At 35.3% G+C, this 17,304-nt stretch overlaps 2 protein-coding genes across 4 annotated transcripts; one reads left to right on the top strand and one right to left on the bottom strand.

The window, feature by feature from the left end:
* The first annotated feature begins 7,685 nt into the window (after positions 1 to 7,685).
* On the top strand, positions 7,686 to 12,111 carry LOC122610093 (MA3 DOMAIN-CONTAINING TRANSLATION REGULATORY FACTOR 1-like). 3 transcript variants are annotated; one of them, XM_043783083.1, is made up of 5 exons: positions 7,686 to 7,777; positions 7,890 to 7,984; positions 8,423 to 8,660; positions 9,788 to 9,882; positions 10,035 to 12,111. In XM_043783083.1, the coding sequence occupies exons 3-5, from the start codon at positions 8,438 to 8,440 to the stop codon at positions 11,850 to 11,852; spliced, it is 2,136 nt and encodes a 711-aa protein (XP_043639018.1). In that variant the 5' UTR covers positions 7,686 to 7,777; positions 7,890 to 7,984; positions 8,423 to 8,437; the 3' UTR covers positions 11,853 to 12,111. The 3 variants fall into 3 exon arrangements, with proteins under 3 accessions (XP_043639018.1, XP_043639020.1, XP_043639017.1); XM_043783085.1 differs by having other exon boundaries at positions 7,706 to 7,984; positions 8,418 to 8,660; XM_043783082.1 differs by having other exon boundaries at positions 7,706 to 7,984.
* Positions 12,112 to 12,733: 622 nt separating this feature from the next.
* Positions 12,734 to 16,372, bottom strand: LOC122578275 (CBBY-like protein). Its single transcript, XM_043750197.1, has 8 exons — positions 15,939 to 16,372; positions 15,099 to 15,169; positions 14,844 to 15,002; positions 14,671 to 14,737; positions 14,152 to 14,247; positions 14,000 to 14,046; positions 13,354 to 13,434; positions 12,734 to 13,048 (listed from the first exon to the last, which is right to left on the bottom strand). Exons 1-8 carry the CDS (start codon positions 16,242 to 16,244, stop codon positions 12,928 to 12,930), a joined length of 948 nt encoding a protein of 315 aa, XP_043606132.1. The 5' UTR covers positions 16,245 to 16,372; the 3' UTR covers positions 12,734 to 12,927.
* Between the last annotated feature and the right edge of the window lie 932 nt (positions 16,373 to 17,304).

Consider the following 17,304-nt stretch of genomic DNA (forward strand, 5'->3'; position numbering starts at 1 on the left):
AGGTATATATTTCCCTATCAAAGCCTTTAAATCCTTTTAGTTTGTTTTTCTTTTCTGTTTTCTCATCAACACAATTAATAACAATACCTACATTCAAACTTGCACAAAACTGAATTGCTTATTAACCCATGTATGTATTACAAAGATTGTTGAAGCATATGCTTACTTATTAATGTAATTATGCTTCACGGTCTTTCAGTTTAGTCCCACTTTATTTAAATTTGATTACTAATTCCAACTACTTCATATTCTTAGGGGCTGTTTGGTTGAAAGATTTTTAAGGAGTTTGGAATTCCCCATGTCAACATGACAAGGATGAGAATTCCGAATTCCTTTCCATTAAATTCCTAACTAAAATCTTTGAATCAAAGAGTTCCTTAAAGTGCACACGGAACCAGGTGCGGTGTTCGTTCAAAAGTATGCATACACATGCATCTTTATCACTTCATACCCTCGAGGATGAAATAGTTTTACTTATGCTTATTCACCAGGGCATGGATTGATTAACTTTTCTGAGCAAATTGCAGCTATGCATGATTTCTGAACATGTCAAAATTATGGAGTACAAGGTAGGGGTGTTTGGCTTACACATTCCATGGTGATATTTTCCTTAACAGTGGCTGAGTTTTTGGTAGCACGACACGTGACTGTCATGGACAGAGCTGCATATAGTATCAAACTATCATCACGGCATTATAATGCTCCCCAAGTCATGTTGGGCTGTTAGTTTATCTATATGGTTTTGTCACTTCAGCCGACATGCAAACAAGTATGTAAGGACGCGTAAGCTGGACTGGCCACAGAGTGACACCTTAAGATCAAGCACTGAATCTGTTTTAAAGCTACTTCGCCTTCTGGTTGTGGCTGAAAAATGTTTCTATTTTGCTTTAGTGTGTTTTCTGACGTCAACATTGACCAAACATTTGGGTTTCCAATGCAGAACTTGATAATGGAACATGTAGACCATTCAGCAGGTGATCTCATTCATCTGTTACTAGGGCCTCTCAAGTAAGATCCTTTGGAAAGAGTAACAGCCAAGAGTCTTAAACACCCATTCTTCACCAGGGATAATTATCAATGGTATCAACCAGTGTTTCACAATTGACATGGAGTTAATTAAGCTTTGCAGACATAATTGATTAGCAGGTGCAGATTGTCTGGACAGTTGTTAACAAACCAATCAAACACAAGGGACACTTACATTGAGCAGTAAAGACTTGTTTAAAGTGTTTTTTTTTGTGGTTTTTGCTTGCTATAGGGTAAAAATATGCTGTAAATATTTCAAATGTATTCCACGATGTGGTTAATAGTATCACCAGATTTTATTTATTTTGAATTAAAGGCAAAGCATTTTAGTGTTAAAAAGAACAAGTGTGTTTGTTTTTTATGTTGTTGAATTATGCCTACTAGTTTAATTGTAGTCATGTAAATCGAGCAAATGTCTGTCCACATCATCAGTCGACCTAAAGTTTACTTCTCAGACTGACTGGCTACTAGTTTTGTTAATCTCACATGGTCTTTTGGTTTGTAAATGCACACTATCTAAGCCGATTAGACCCAATTTGGAAGTTAATTTAATGCACAAACTTAACATATAGCAGATTACAGATTTACAGCTTGGTGCAGTTTTCAACTTTTACACATTTTACTGAAGATGAATGAAACAAACTAGACTTTTACGCATTTAAGATACATCTTTTTACTAGAGTTGAAAGAAATGAAGTACACTTGTTTCAAGTCTTCATTCAACGCAGCCAATGAAAAAACGTAGGAAGACCGAGAAGCACATGGATGCAAGGGAGGCATGGTGACCCGTAATTGCCTGATCAATCGAAGCATAAAGGGATTATTAGGTATTTTCTCAACGCACTATACCAATAACTATAAAAAAAAAAGTACTCTCCTATTAAATAGAAAGGGATATTAAAGCCAACAAACAAGAGAATTAGGCTGTTAAAAAAAGAACCCCAAACCTGCTTGTTTAGAGAAGATTGGTAATTTACCTGGTTCAAACGTTGCTGATTTGGTTAGAGAGTTTCATTATTCTGCATATGGGCTGATACTACAGCTTCAGTGTTCGGCCTCCTGCTTACGGGTTGCTGTCGTGAAGGTGGTCTCGTATATACTACTTCATGTGTACTTTTGTTACTTATACTTGGTTTTGCATTCTGCTGCTGCTATGCAGCTACTATTGGTCGATGTGCAATTCATCAAGAGCCAATGGTGGGTCTATTGGGTCGTGCTCATTGAGTGTAATTTGGATTATGGAAATCAAATGTTTGACTAAATTTTCATTTTAAAAGATCTTTTCTTTTCCCTTTTTATTTTCTTTTTCTTAAAAACCCATCTAAAAATCATGATATCTGGTTTTTGTCTTTCTGCATTCAAATTGGATACCAATGAAAACCAATTTACATACATCTAAATGTCATGAATAATTGTTTGTACGGTTTTTTTCCGTCATATAATGTACATGGTATGTGAAGTTATGAAAAAAACTAGCCTATATAACATCAAAAATGTAAAAAGGAAATATATGGTTAGAACTTAGAACTTGGATACATGTAAAAGAACACAACTTTTGTCAAATAAGAAACAACTTTACTTAACAAATGTGTGGCTTTCTTCTCTTCAATTTCGTTACAAGGCATCAATTTGTTATTACTTATTTACTCAGTATACAAGAAAAACCACCTTCAATACAATACGTCTCACTAAAAAGTTGGGATTTCGTGCTAGACTTTGAGGTTTTCTTTCATTATTACAGAATTCTTTCGACGATTGGGTAAGCTAGAGATCCGTCAATGATTTCAATTTTCCATTCAAACATAAAAAGTTGTCAAAATTAGCTTTCATATACTTGGACTTCACAAAAACCAGCAGATAATGTAGAAAATTTTTCCTATATTTTAAAATAGTTTATTTATTACCCAAAGTAAAAAACTTTTCAAAAAGTTGTAATTTGGAAGAAATACCCCGACGATAAACATAGTAAAAATATGATTACACATAATTGTTTAACCAAATATTTTTTACAGGAAATGAACTCATTTGCTTTCATTATTTTATAACCACAAGTCAAAACAGATGAATCATTATTATATATATTATATATATATATATATATATTTTTTTTTAGTTGTATTTATTCAGAGGCAAGCGATTTGTATATCGTTGATTTTTTGTTGTATTCAACCAAATGTGTTTTGTGATACATATTTTATAATGTTATAAAATATGTTTAAAATCTAACATTGTATTGTTGACCTAGCTTCCCATGGAACAAGCTTGCCCCACTCAAAGCTAACGTTTTTGGTTGGAGACTTGAGATGCAACGTATTCCAACCGCCGAGCAACTTCTTTTGAGAAATATCACCCTACCCTCACCATTATGCTCACTATGTAACTCCCATATTGAAACGGCTGAACATCTCTTCCTACAGTGCCCACTTGCATATTCGCTTTGGAGTATCATTGTTTCTTGGTGCAAAATTACTCTCCATAAACCAGTAAGTCTGAAAGATCTATTTGAGGCTCATAAAATCGTTTTCATGGACCACAAAAAGCAATCACTCTTCCTTCTTGTGCCAATTGATTACTGTTGGACACTTTGGAGAACCCAGAATGACTGCATTTTCTCCAATAAAATCCCCTCACTTCGATTTGCAATCATGGATTTAAAAAGAACTAGTTTTCTATGGCTCTCAAATCGATCATCTTCCCTCGAAGTTACTTGGTCCCAGTGAAACACCCGTTTGTAACCTCCTATCCTAGTCTCACTATGTTTACCCCCTTGTACTCATGTTCTCTTTCATATGTTTGTAACTCTGACTATGTATGTGTTATGTTACTAGCATTTTGCTAGTCCAGATGTTTGAATATTAAAAATAAAAATAAAAAAGATAAAAAATGAAAGCAAAAAAAAAAAAATATTCACTATAAAAGTCTTAGAGAAAATGTCACAAATGGTCCCTGTGGTTGTTGGTATTCGCGTTTTGCCCCCCTGTGTTTTTTTTTCCGTTGCAAACAGTTCTTTGGTTTTTCATTTTCATTGCAACCAATCCCTGAGACTAACTTCTGTTAGTTTTAGCCGTTAAAATATCTCATGTGCACATCACATGAGGGCATTTTGGTCATTTCTATCATAATGAGTCTCATGTTCGTTCTTCTACCTGATCTCCTTGATCTCTTACCAATCTTCCACTTCATGCTTCTTTCTTACCCAACTTCTTCATACTTGTTTTTTCTCAATCCATCAATCATCAACAAAAACATCTATTCAAAAAATTTTTAAACCCCTTCACAAATTCATTACAATCATAATTTTTACACATCCAAAATAAATTATAGTAACAACAATAAATCATCAAAATCACTTCCCATATCATAATTAAATGACATTTTCTCTATCATTTATAACAAATCAACAATACACACATGACACATACATACATAATGTAAATACAAAAAATATAGTATAAAACTCAAACAAACAGATTTTTCTATATCAAACATTATATATGCATAGAGGTTAGAAATATAGAGATATACCCTAAAGCACTATAAGTGTTTTGGCTCAATCTACCAAGCATATTCAAATTGAATCCAACATTTCTAATAGAAAAAAGCACCATGCGTTGCCATCTCTAGCCGGAAAAAACCTAGTTCACTCGCTTTTTACATCTAATACCCATATTCTTGCATCTAATCAAAACAATTGCTACAGTAGAATGCTTTTGATGGTGGCGATGTAAGGACCCAAACCTTTTTAAACAAAATCGAATAATTTTTTTTTTTTTTTTTTTGGTGTCCACTGCGGCGCAGTGAGGCGAGACCACCTCCACTGCGGCGCAGTGGAAATTCTCTGCCAAAAGTGAAAGAAAGCTCACTGCGGCGCAGTGAGGTAGGACACACTCACTGCGACGCAGTGATATATCTCGGCTAACAATAACCAAAAGCCCACTGCGGCGCAGTGAGCTAAAGCAGGCTCCCACTGCGGCGCAGTGGGGGCTACCTGCAGCAAACCACTTGTTCAAAATCAGGTTTTTCCGCACTTAACTTTAAATGTTAAACCAAAACACCATTTCAACTTCAACATTTCCGAATATCAAAACATGACCTTTAGAGCATAAGTCACCCATACATTGAAATCATTCCTTTTACCAAGACTTTTGACTACAAAATTTCACAAGCGGGTCAATAACCCTACTTGGGTAATTGTCAAGTTAGTTACAAATTCTACCATTACTAAAGTTTCCAACGCAACTACAACCTTTCAGGAGTTCATCCAAAAATAATTTGACCAAAGAACATGTATCAAAAGCCAATGGGTATCAAAAGGGACCATCTACCTAGATTATCCAAATGCCAACCTTCCAAATGGCAAGAGCTTCCAAATTCTAACTTCACTCGATCACTTCTTTACCTTTGCTACTACCAACTCCTATAAAAGAGTTAAACAACTAAAACATAAGCAACGCTTAGTGAATGCATACACATATAATCATAATCATGTCATTTCAACTTTGTGCATCAAGCACCATATAAGCCTAGCAAGCTAGCCTTTTCATACATTTCAAACAACATACATTCATTTTCAACATGGCCATGGATAATTTGGCTAGTAGGAATTTACCCACCTACTAGCTCTTATAAACAAATTGACTAGTAGGAATTTACCCACCTACTAGTTCTAACAAACAACTATCTAATGGGTCATAGGAATTTACCCACCTATGACCTCTAGTAACAAGAACATGATTATATGTATATACACTCACCATAAACTTGGCTAGTTGACACAACAAGGCTACAAGATCGACAATTTAATCTTCAACACCTATACAAGAGTAATCACATATCATTTATGAGTTCCATGACTCAACTACTTACATTCAACAACTCTAAGATTATGGTGTTTGGCTACTAAACACTTTCCAACAAATCTTCAATTTCTCAAAATAAAGCTTTATTTTATAAACACTAGCCAAACACCATGAGATCTTTACCACAGGGGATTCTCACTAACAACAAATTCTTTCAATCTATAATCCATACATCATTCAAATTTAGTTAGGGTTTTACTTGAATACCCCAATAGCAAAAACCCCAACTCTAAGGCTAAGAACCCTAATTTTAAATGACAAATCAAACTAAGGTTATGAAATCTATACCTCAAGAATGGAAAACAAAGAATTAGGGTTTTCAAATTGGAATTCTTCCTCTTTTTCTTCTTTAAAGAATCGGTCACCACCACCTCCAAGGAAGCCCCAAATTTCAATTCTAACACAATAGGAGATGATTATTGTTATAGCTTTTAAGATTAAACTTCTTCAATTTGAGTTTCTATTGCATGAACCATGGAAGGATTTTGAGAAAATGGAGTAGTTAGAAGAGAAAAGAGCTTGAGTGGGAAAACATGAATCATCAACTTAGTGGCTGGCTTTTCTCTCTGCTAGCCACGTCCCATATTGTATTTTGTGGGTAAAATACCCGCTAGCCACTAAAGTTCCAACTAAATTAATCCCTTAACTCAAAACAAAATACTAGGAAATTAATTTAATGTCAAAACTACAAAAAAGATTAATTTTCTATTACCTTAAAATACTGAGATGTTACAGGCGAACGGAAGGATATGTTCGTGAAAACCTTTGATGGTGAAAACCATAAATCATGTGTATGAAGATATTGTTTTGGTCAAAGATAAACATTAAAGGTAGATAAACTCAAAAATGTATTTTAGGTGCTTTGAAAGTATTTTGGCATTCTTTTGGATTTTTGAAAGAGTATTAATACATGGGCAAGAAAAAGGACCAAAAAGTAGAACCAATTTGATTCTTCATTCCCTAATTTTACCTTTATAGTTAATTTTGTAAATGAAAACCACATTATTTTTCGTAGCCTCTGATTGAATTGATGGGTGTCTAAAATATGTTCTTAATTGATTGTATTCTTTATATATATGTGAGTATATTATAAATATATGTTAATGATTTGGGAATGTGTATGATATATTTGGATTTTGTTGTTAGATCTTGAAAAGTTGGGAAGAATAAGAAATGAGTGATATAGACTGAAATGGACGATTATACCCTTACTAACGGGATATAACAAACGAATGTTAGTGCCAGGGACTGGTTGCAATGAAAATGAAAAACCAAATGACTGTTTGCAATGAAAAAAAAGTACAAGGAGCAAAACGCGAATACCAACAACCACAGAGACCATTTGTGACATTTTCTCAAAGTCTTAAGATTTCTTTTTGATTTGTCCGGATAAAAGTCCTTTTCAAACAATTCACAAATCAAACAATTTACTTATTTATCAAGAAAACTATCCAATTCTATTCATAGTTTTTTACATAGATAAAACTTTCCAAATCCGAGTATCATATCTCAAACAATAATCAATGAGGCAAAATACTTCACGGACAAAACGCAAACCCATTCCTCACCCTAAAAAAATACAAAAGGACAAAATCGCCATTTCCCAAAATCCCAAAAAACCCTAGATTAGTTAAGCCTAAGCCAAAAAATTCACAAAAGTGACTCGTACAGTACAACTTTAATTTGCACAAACTGCCACGTGTAATCATTTCAGTAGACGATGACGTGTCCACGTAACCGTATATATCATTCGCCTCCCTATATAAAAAACCTCACACTCCATCCTCATCCAAATTCGTTATCTTTCTCTCTCCCTATATAAAAAGCGCACACACAAACACACACAGTCTGAGTGTTAGAAAACTGTGTGTTTATTGTTATATACATACAGTGTATGTATCTATATCTATAGTTATAAATATAATAAAATAAGTTTACTGATCTAGGGTTTCGTAAGCCGAAAATTAATTACTAATTGTGTTTATCTCATTGATCTGTGAATAGCTAAGTTCTGTGTCTTGGCTCGAGATCCGAGCCAAGATCAGTTATCGCATTCGCCGGTGAATCGTATCTCACGGATCTATATCTATATCTATTCTGTAAGTAATGATTTAGTTTATTGATTTTGTAGATTCGTTCATATATACATCTGTATTTAATATATGATTGATGAACTCGGCACTGTTTTTAATTTTAATTTTTTGTTGTTCTTATATGATTTATGAAATGATAACGAGTTTACTTTCGTATCTGTGTATGTATATAATATTATATATATGAAGACTGGAAGAGATATATTTATATGCTTGGTGAATTAGTGCTAATTTTAGGTTTTTGATAATGAATAAATATGTATTTCTCTTTGAATTCATACTGATTTTAGGTTGAATTAATTTTTGAAAATGTGTGTAATTTTAAAATATGAATTTACACTGATTTTTTGTGTTGCTATTGAATAGGATAAATGAATTGATACTGATTTAGGTGTGTTTTTGTTCTTCATATAGTTAACTTTAGGATATTCTTTTTAAGTGTAGGATTTGAGATTAGGGATGGCAGCAGCACGGGAAGGATTTTTGACTGATGAACAGAGGGAGGTTCTGAAAACTGCGACACAGAGTACAGAGGTTTTGTCCTCTTCGCCAAAATCGCCTTCATGGTTGATGGCAGAGCATCAGATAAAAGCTCCGGCTGGGGAAAGGGCAGGGAATGCTGGGATTGCAGTGAGGCATGTGCGCCGTTCACATTCTGGAAAGTTCGTTAGGGTTAAAAAAGGTATCTGTTTGTGTTAATTTGTTTGCTAACTGTATATGTATGTTTAGCCGTTTAGGTTAGTGGTAGTTTGCCAAGTTATGAAGTGAAGATTTATATGCATTGCATTGTTAAATAACTGAGTTATTTTTAGTGAAAATTGATGGTATTTTATTGATGGTATCTGAATATAGTTGATATAACAGGTGCTGCTCCATGGTTTTGAATCTATTGCCATGTATGATCTTATGTTGGTGTATTTATCAGTAGGAAATGTTAGTTTCATTAGTGCTTTTATGCTTCCTTTATATGTATAGGGTATGTTATAAATGGCAAAGTGCTACTGGAATTGATTATAGGAACTTCAGAACATGTGTATTTTTGTATTAATCGATGTATTGGAAGATTATATGGCTATAATGTACCATATAGTTTCCAAGGGGTAATCTTTTATGACTTGTATTTGTTATAAAAAGACTTTATTTGGAATTACTGAATGACGGATTAAGCTGTATACACTAGTTATTGATCCTGTACTTGTTCTGCTCTTTAATTGAAGTATTGTCAACCTGCTTGTTATGTTTGCAGCTGAGTTTACATCTCCTGGCCTTCTCTTACTTCTCTTTATAATTCTGAGCTAATTGGTATGCACAATCAGTCTTGTGTATTCATGATATATATATATATATTTCTGTTAAAGTGTATGTGTTTGAAGCCCACAGATTAACTAATTACCCAAACTTGATCCTGTGCATAGTTTTTATAGATCACTTTTGGAAGATGTTATGTATATCATATACGTACCAAATTCTAGGGCTCAAATTCTAGGGAAAAGTATAGAAGGTAAACTGAATAATGGCTCATGTTTTTGGGCTTTTGTCTAACATAAGAGTTTTCTTAGGAATAATTGAATAATAGATCAACCTGTATTAATCTATACAATATACTTTGCTTGTTCTACACGCGTACGAAAGTCTCCACAAGCTGCTTACATTTGACTAGGTTTCATATTCTATTTGCTTGGTCTCATCTTGCTTTCAGTAATTTTAAGCTAAGTGATACGTGCACACACCTTTTTCAGTTCCTTTTGGCATGCTATAGCTTGTACATATTTGTATTTGTAATCTCATGCTGAGTGACTCTGAAAACAGATGGTGGTGGTGGTAAGGGTACCTGGGGAAAACTGCTTGATACTGATGAGGATACTCACATTGATCGCAATGATCCCAATTATGATAGTGGGGAGGTGGGATTTCTTTTCTTATCAAAATATCATCCTTACACTCTTCTTTTACATGGAGATCACTTGAATTAGTAATTTAAATTTTTGAACCCAGCTGATGTTATTTATGATTCTTTGAAATTTATGTGTTTTTATTTATGCTCATGACTTTTCAGGAGCCATATCAACTTGTTGGTTCAGCCGTTTCTGATCCTTTAGATGAGTATAAAAAGAAAGTGGCATCCATAATTGATGAATACTTCACCACTGGTGATGTGGATTTGGCTGCATCTGATCTCAGGGAACTTGGGTCATCTGAATACCATCCTTACTTCATTAAGAGGCTTGTATCGATGGCCATGGACAGGCATGACAAAGAGAAAGAAATGGCTTCCGTTCTTCTTTCGGCCCTATATTCTGATGTCATAAGTTCTACACAAATCAAACAAGGGTTTTTCATCCTTCTCGAGTCTGCTGATGACCTTGCAGTTGACATACTTGATGCGGTTGATATACTTGCTTTATTCATTGCTCGTGCTGTGGTTGATGATATCCTTCCACCAGCCTTTGTGACCCGGGCCAAGAAATCTCTATCAGAATCTTCCAAAGGCTTCCAGGTTCTCCAAACCGCTGAGAAAAGTTATCTGTCTGCCCCACATCATGCAGAACTTGTGGAGCGGCGTTGGGGTGGCAGCACACATATCACTGTGGAGGAAGTTAAGAAACGGATATCTGATCTGTTGAGGGAATATGCAGAGAATGGGGACACTTCTGAGGCATGTAGGTGTATACGCCAGTTGGGTGTTTCATTCTTCCATCATGAAGTTGTTAAAAGAGCTGTAGTTCTAGCCATGGAGAATCGGGCAGCCGAGCCTCTCATTCTGAAGCTATTGAAGGAAGCATCAGAGGAGGGCCTGATAAGCTCGAGCCAAATGGTCAAAGGTTTTGCTCGCTTGCGTGAGAGCCTTGATGACCTGGCACTCGACATCCCTTCTGCAAAATCATTGTTCGAGTCGCTAATCAAACATGCTGTTTCTGATGGCTGGCTTGATTCATCCTTCGTGAACTCATCGGGAGATGGTATGCTGACAGTGACCGAGGCCGAGGATGATGAGAAATTGAGGTGCTACAAGCAAGAAATTGTGACAATAATCCACGAGTATTTTCTTTCAGATGACATTCCTGAACTTATCAGGAGTCTTGTGGATCTTGGGTCACCTGAATACAACCCGGTTTTCTTGAAGAAGTTGATAACGCTTGCTATGGACAGAAAGAACCGCGAGAAAGAAATGGCATCGGTTTTGCTCTCTGCACTTCATATTGAGATCTTTTCAACTCAAGATATAGTTGATGGTTTTGTCCTCCTCCTCGAATCTGCCGAGGACACAGCTCTAGACATACTTGATGCATCAAATGAGCTTGCACTCTTCCTTGCACGGGCTGTCATTGATGATGTATTAGCTCCGTTGAACTTGGAGGAAATTGGGAACCGTTTAGCACCAAACTGCAACGGGAGTGAAACGGTTCATGTAGCTCAGTCACTTATAGCAGCACGTCATGCAGGTGAGAGACTACTGAGGTGTTGGGGAGGTGGGACTGGGTGGGCAGTGGAAGACGCAAAGGACAAAATTGTCAAGTTACTTGAAGAATATGAGAGTGGCGGTGTTGTTGGTGAAGCTTGTCAGTGTATCCGCGACCTGGGTATGCCGTTCTTCAACCATGAGGTGGTGAAGAAGGCATTGGTGATGGCGATGGAGAAGAAGAATGATAGGATGCTTGATTTGTTGCAGGAGTGTTACAGTGAAGGGCTGATTACTACTAATCAGATGACCAAGGGGTTTGGTAGAATGAAAGATGGGCTGGCTGATCTTGCACTTGACATTCCAAATGCTGATGAGAAATTCAAGTTTTATTACGAGCATGCTGTCGTCAGAGGATGGCTCCTTCCTGCATTAAGTGCCAATGGTGATGACTTTGCTGTTGCATCTTCTTAAGACGATGATGATGTATCTGTATCGGTATGCCTTTTCCTGGAAGAAATCCTTGTTGGTTTTCTCTGTTTTCACGAGTCTATTTGTTTACTTGATGTATAAAATGGTTTAGATGGTTGGTTGTTTTTGAAAGCTAGTTTAGGTCAGACTGGGTCTTGATAAGATACAATGAATGAACCAGTTCTGCTACTGATTTTGTTTTAGCATATGGGGATATATGTTTTGTATCTTTCTCCAGATTATAGCTCATTTCTTTCTTTTCTTTTCTTTTCTTTACCGTTGCTTTGTTACCTCTTTTTCCTTTTCTGCAAGGTGTTACGATGATCAGCATCTATATGTTTGGTATTGTCTATTGCGTCGCCCATTTGTGTTGATTGCTATTTGCTACAAGCGTACCAACAGTGTGAATTGATAAGTTATTATAGAGATCCTGAGTGGATCGGCTATATAAATCTATGTCTAGTGAACATCATTGCCTTCATAATTTACTGTCCCGAGCCCATGTTGGGCCTGCCATGTGTTGCGTAAACCCACTTGCACATATGACCAATCCACATATTAAAGTATTAAACCTAAACTGGCATTTTCATGCTTTTAGAGTTATAGAATACCCAAAAACTTCTTGAAAGTATTTTTTTAAGAAAGCCCAAATTTTTGGAACTTCATTTCATCCTAACTACCATAAGATGGATGGGTTTGTTACGTCTATAGAAGAGTAACGTTCTCGGAAATTCATTATACTTCATGTGGCATATATTTGCTGATGTGAAAACACCTGCTTTTTTTTGCCTGGTTAGTTACAATTGGAAATATTATCATTGATGATATCCGGCTAACTTGGTCTTCTATCGAAATGTGTATTCGAACTATGTAAACTCAGAAGGTATTGAATTCTATCACCATCGTATTTGTATGAAAAAGCTTGCTCAAGTTTTTTGCACATCCCCTTTTAGTAAACTCTGATTTAAGTCCTCAGTGTGTTGGTACATTTTTCTTAGGAACACAAGAAACGAGAATGTTGCCGTAGGAAAACAGGCACTTGTACACTTGTAGATTTGTTTAGCAAACTTATCAGTAACTAGGCATATTGTTTTTGAAGAAGGCTGCTACAGAATGCAAGATCAAATTGCTCTTCTGGTGGATCCCCAATGCAGTCAAAAACTGCATCGGCATTTGCAAAGTCTTCATCCGCTGTGTAACTGTACTCCCAAACAAAATTAAGTCTTAGACATATGTAGTAAACCTTATCAAAAATAATTCAAGGGTTGGTAAGAATGTGTATTCAAACAATTGGTATGTTATCGCCTTATATTCTGGGCCAGCCATGTCATAACAGCTTAAATGTATGAGATTGTGAACTTAGGTGTGTGTTTATCAGGCAATTGGCTGATCTTAATCATGGTTTGAGTATATGTTCAATAGTAGAAGTAGACTTGGGTCTGGTGAAGTAGTGAAACTAAAAGTGAAGACACTCTGGAGAATGGTCTAACAAAAGGAAACTTACCCGCTTTTTGTGACAATGCATGTCATTCCAGCTGCTTTTGCAGCTGCAAGGCCTATGCCACTGTCTTCGACCACCACGCACCTGCAAGCACCATAGCAAAATAAATCCTATGAGAGGTGGAAAAACAAGTTGATGGCACTGGTTGGGCAACAAGTTAAACCATTTTAGATCAAAATGTATAATCTTTTAGTACAGGTCAATTAGGTTGGGTTGACATTCTCCTATGCTAATATAGATGCTCGATGTGTATATCTGATTGTGGATACATGATTTTTTTAACTTTTTCATATAAGGGAAAGAGGATTATAAGCATTTGAATACACTAAGATGAGACCTCGAAGCTCCTTCAAACCTTTTGACCCGTTTGAGTTTTTGCTAAGCTTTTAGATTTTATCCACTTGACCTTTTTTGAATATTCAAGGTAAACAAATCAATCAATCTTTGAATAACTGAGAGCAAGATTTCACCTTCAACTTTTGATTCTAAACTTATTTTGAAATTAAGGGCTGGTTGGCTCGACAATCGGCCAGATGTTCAAAATTTTGTTAACAAGGATGAATGAAGAGGCACGTTATCAACAAATGGATATATTTTGAAATATCTATCGATGACATTGAATTAACATGTGATGTGGCTGGATGGGTACCTTGAAGGTTCAACGCCCAATGTGGTGGCTGCTAAGTTGTAAATCGCCTGCAAAAGGTATAATCGTTATGAATAACCTCACAATGGAATGATGTAGTATGTAACATTATTTCTCTGGTCAACATGATTAGTAAGAAAAGCTAGAGACCCTACTGGATCAGGCTTTTTACGAGGAACCACATCTCCTGCAAATATTTGTATCTTTGCCGCTCGTTCAGGTCCCAAAAGAAATGAGACTATAGCAGACACCTGGATCCATGAGCTTGCTTAAATCGATACATTCATAGCAAAATACTTTTCAAAGCAAAGAACCATATATGAATTGTAGAGGTGGCAATTGCGATCCATTAATAAGTAATGGTTGGTTCAAGACTTCAAGTTCTGTTATATGCCTAACAAGTCAAACGGGTAACAAAATTAGCTAAAAGTTAAATGGGTTGAAATTTGCCCAAGTTGTATTTTTGATAAAATGATAAAACCTCATAAATTAATTTATTTAGAAACTTGGAATAGTAACATTCATGCGATCACATGTGATGATAACATTGATCAGACTGATCTGATTTCACACTAAAAACCAACCCTTTCAACCCGTTGCACAACTTGCCAATCCATCACTTTTGAACCCTTACCCAACCCTCCCCTTATTCCACCTCTACCCATGATGCATACCGCCTTTTCATTAGAAGTACTGCACACGGCAACTTGCACACCTTTTGCAAAAGCCTGATCAATCAATCTGTAACCACAACAACGATTTGACTCAATGAGAAATTTGTAATGTTACTTGTAACCAAGAACTACATCAGTCAATGATGAGAACAGAAGATCAAGTAGTTGCTTACTTTGCAACTCCAGGACGAAGAGGCAACAACTTCTTCTCAATAAGGACCATAAAAAGCTCGGTTTTTCGCTTGTGAAGTGAAGCTATAAACTCCTTCCTTTCTTGTTCACCTTTTGGCGCGTTTTCTGGCCAACCGGTTTGGTTGAAGTAAGCTGTCATTCTTTTAACTCAAAGAAGCCATTATCAAACGTGTTAAAAGCACCAAATATTACTAAAACGAAGCAGGGCATCCTTTTTGAAACAAAATATAAGGTACCTTTCTTTTCCACCACCAATTTTTAGCAATTCACCATACAAGTCTACATCCCATGTTACACCCAATTCTTTCTGTATTATCAAAACCAAATACCTAGTCAAAATTTTGATCAAGTTCATATCGATTTTGAATTCGAAATAAAAGTATGCTTTGGAAAGCATACTGTTTTCTAATATCTAGAAGTAGTTTTGGTACCAAGATTTTTAACCAAAGTCATGCCATTTTGAGTTAAAGGTAAACAAGTTGACCCCAAAAGTCACAAAACATCAAGCCAATCCCCCAACAAAATCACACATTGAAATTTAAAATCAAATTCATATCAAATATAGTTGAATTACGAGAATTTATTTCAAATTTTAAGAGGATTTATGATAGAAATAACAGTTTATAGCATATTATTATAAACATACAAAAGATATAAGCTATTGTGTAATAGCCTCGTGGCCACCACCGCCACTTCCAAAGAGGATCATGGGTTCGAGTCTTCCAATGGCAAACTTGAGATAATCAGGGAATTGTTTAGTGGTTGAAATTCACGTGTACACTAGATAAAAGTTGACCCCAAAAGTCAAAATGTATATCCATAAAAGCAGAAAGCTACTAAATTAAGGTCAAAAGCATAATATTTCTTAGCTAAACTAGTAACAAATTCTATAAATATTTGTCATGAGAGATGGAAAAATAAAAACCTACTAACAAAAATTACATGTATAACAGTTTTGCAACTAATACTTTCATCCAAACTCGTATGGATTTCTAATTACCAAATATATATTTGTTGACCCACAAAGTCAAGGTGCATTAAAACAATAATCAAACAAGATTATAACAAAATCATACTTCTGCAAACGTGTCATTGAACGAGACACGATGGCCGTCTTTCTCGGTATCAACGAGCACTCCATCGCAGTCGAAAAGAAGAGCTGAAGGAACAACAGCTGATGAGTCAACTGCCGAACATTTGAAGCTAAAGTTTCTTGATGTTCCAATTAACTTGGAGACTGATGATTGGATTGAAAGTTGTTTGCCATTAATAGAAGATGGTAAAAGCAATGTGGGTTTGAGTTTATATGTTGTGATATGGTGACATGATGTCTTGTTGGAGCAAAAAGCAGAGGATGTTGAAGGAATGATGATTGATGCCATTTTGGGTTTGGTTGGTTGGTTGTTTTGGTCTGGTTTTTTAGTTGAGTTTCATGGTTTTTTTTTTGGTGGGAATTGTGATTGGGGAATTGGGATTTTGTGGAGGTATGTGTGTTTTTTCCCAAAACTTTATCTGTTTAACGTTTGTTTGCAATTGCATACCCACCACATACACTTTCTCCTATAATCTTATGAGGTCCTTTAGGAAATTATTGGTATTATTTGATATTTTCTCATCATGGGTGTAAGAAATGTAGGGATGCAATCTAGTCAAGGAACTTTATGTTCTAGTTATGCTTGTTTTGGAAACTATTTGAAGCTGACTTGTTCAAGGGCAAACAAGAACTCGAGTAGATTTTTTAGTTGAGCTTGAATAATAAAAGTATTGGAGCTTCTAAAATCAAATAAACTTTATCGACACTAGTTTATACTTTATTTATAATTATAAATTTCAAGCTTGAAAACCATGACTCCATTAAGGTTGAATTTAAAGTTATTTTTTTATTCAGGTCATATTTGAACTTGACTAATACGGTAAAGTATTGAAATTAATCAATCAAAAATTACATAAATTATCTCATAAAGCCATGATACATGAACAAATATAAACAAAACAATTTTATTGAACATACAAAACTCAAGATAAAAGTTAATAAAACCTTATAAAACGAATTTAAAATAAAAATAACAAACAAATTTAGCAAATTCCGAAGGACTGGTATTATAATCTTTTAATGACAATTTGACTTGGAGAGAACCAAGTTTAAGTTTGAAGAAATATCGGTTTTTATCATTAATGTGTCTCCGTGTATACGAGTGTACGAATTAATGGGTTTTCCTAGATCGTGGAACTAACGTGCATTTGTTTTATCCAACTAGGTTGGGCCTGCTATCGGTAATATCTAGTTATCGAGTTACCGTGAATGATATATTGGATATATATCGTTTAGTTCACCGTTAGAAAAACAAACAAGCAAATTCTTTAGAAAAGAAAAACTTATACAATGTTACCATTCATTCACAAAAGTTAAAATGGGTGCATAAAAAATGAAATTTATATGAT

Source organism: Erigeron canadensis, chromosome 8 (genome assembly GCF_010389155.1).
Source record: "Erigeron canadensis isolate Cc75 chromosome 8, C_canadensis_v1, whole genome shotgun sequence".
Classification (NCBI taxonomy): domain Eukaryota; kingdom Viridiplantae; phylum Streptophyta; class Magnoliopsida; order Asterales; family Asteraceae; genus Erigeron; species Erigeron canadensis.

Coding starts and splice junctions, on each gene's coding strand:
- LOC122610093 (XM_043783083.1), top strand. CDS start 8,438: ATGGCAGCAGCACGGGAAGGATTTTTGACTGATGAACAGAGGGAGGTT. Junction 8,661..9,787: donor GTTCGTTAGGGTTAAAAAAG/GTATCTGTTTGT, acceptor CTCTGAAAACAG/ATGGTGGTGGTGGTAAGGGT. Junction 9,883..10,034: donor CCAATTATGATAGTGGGGAG/GTGGGATTTCTT, acceptor ATGACTTTTCAG/GAGCCATATCAACTTGTTGG.
- LOC122578275 (XM_043750197.1), bottom strand. CDS start 16,244: ATGGCATCAATCATCATTCCTTCAACATCCTCTGCTTTTTGCTCCAAC. Junction 15,170..15,938: donor TCAATGACACGTTTGCAGAA/GTATGATTTTGT, acceptor TTGATAATACAG/AAAGAATTGGGTGTAACATG. Junction 15,003..15,098: donor ATTGGTGGTGGAAAAGAAAG/GTACCTTATATT, acceptor TTGAGTTAAAAG/AATGACAGCTTACTTCAACC.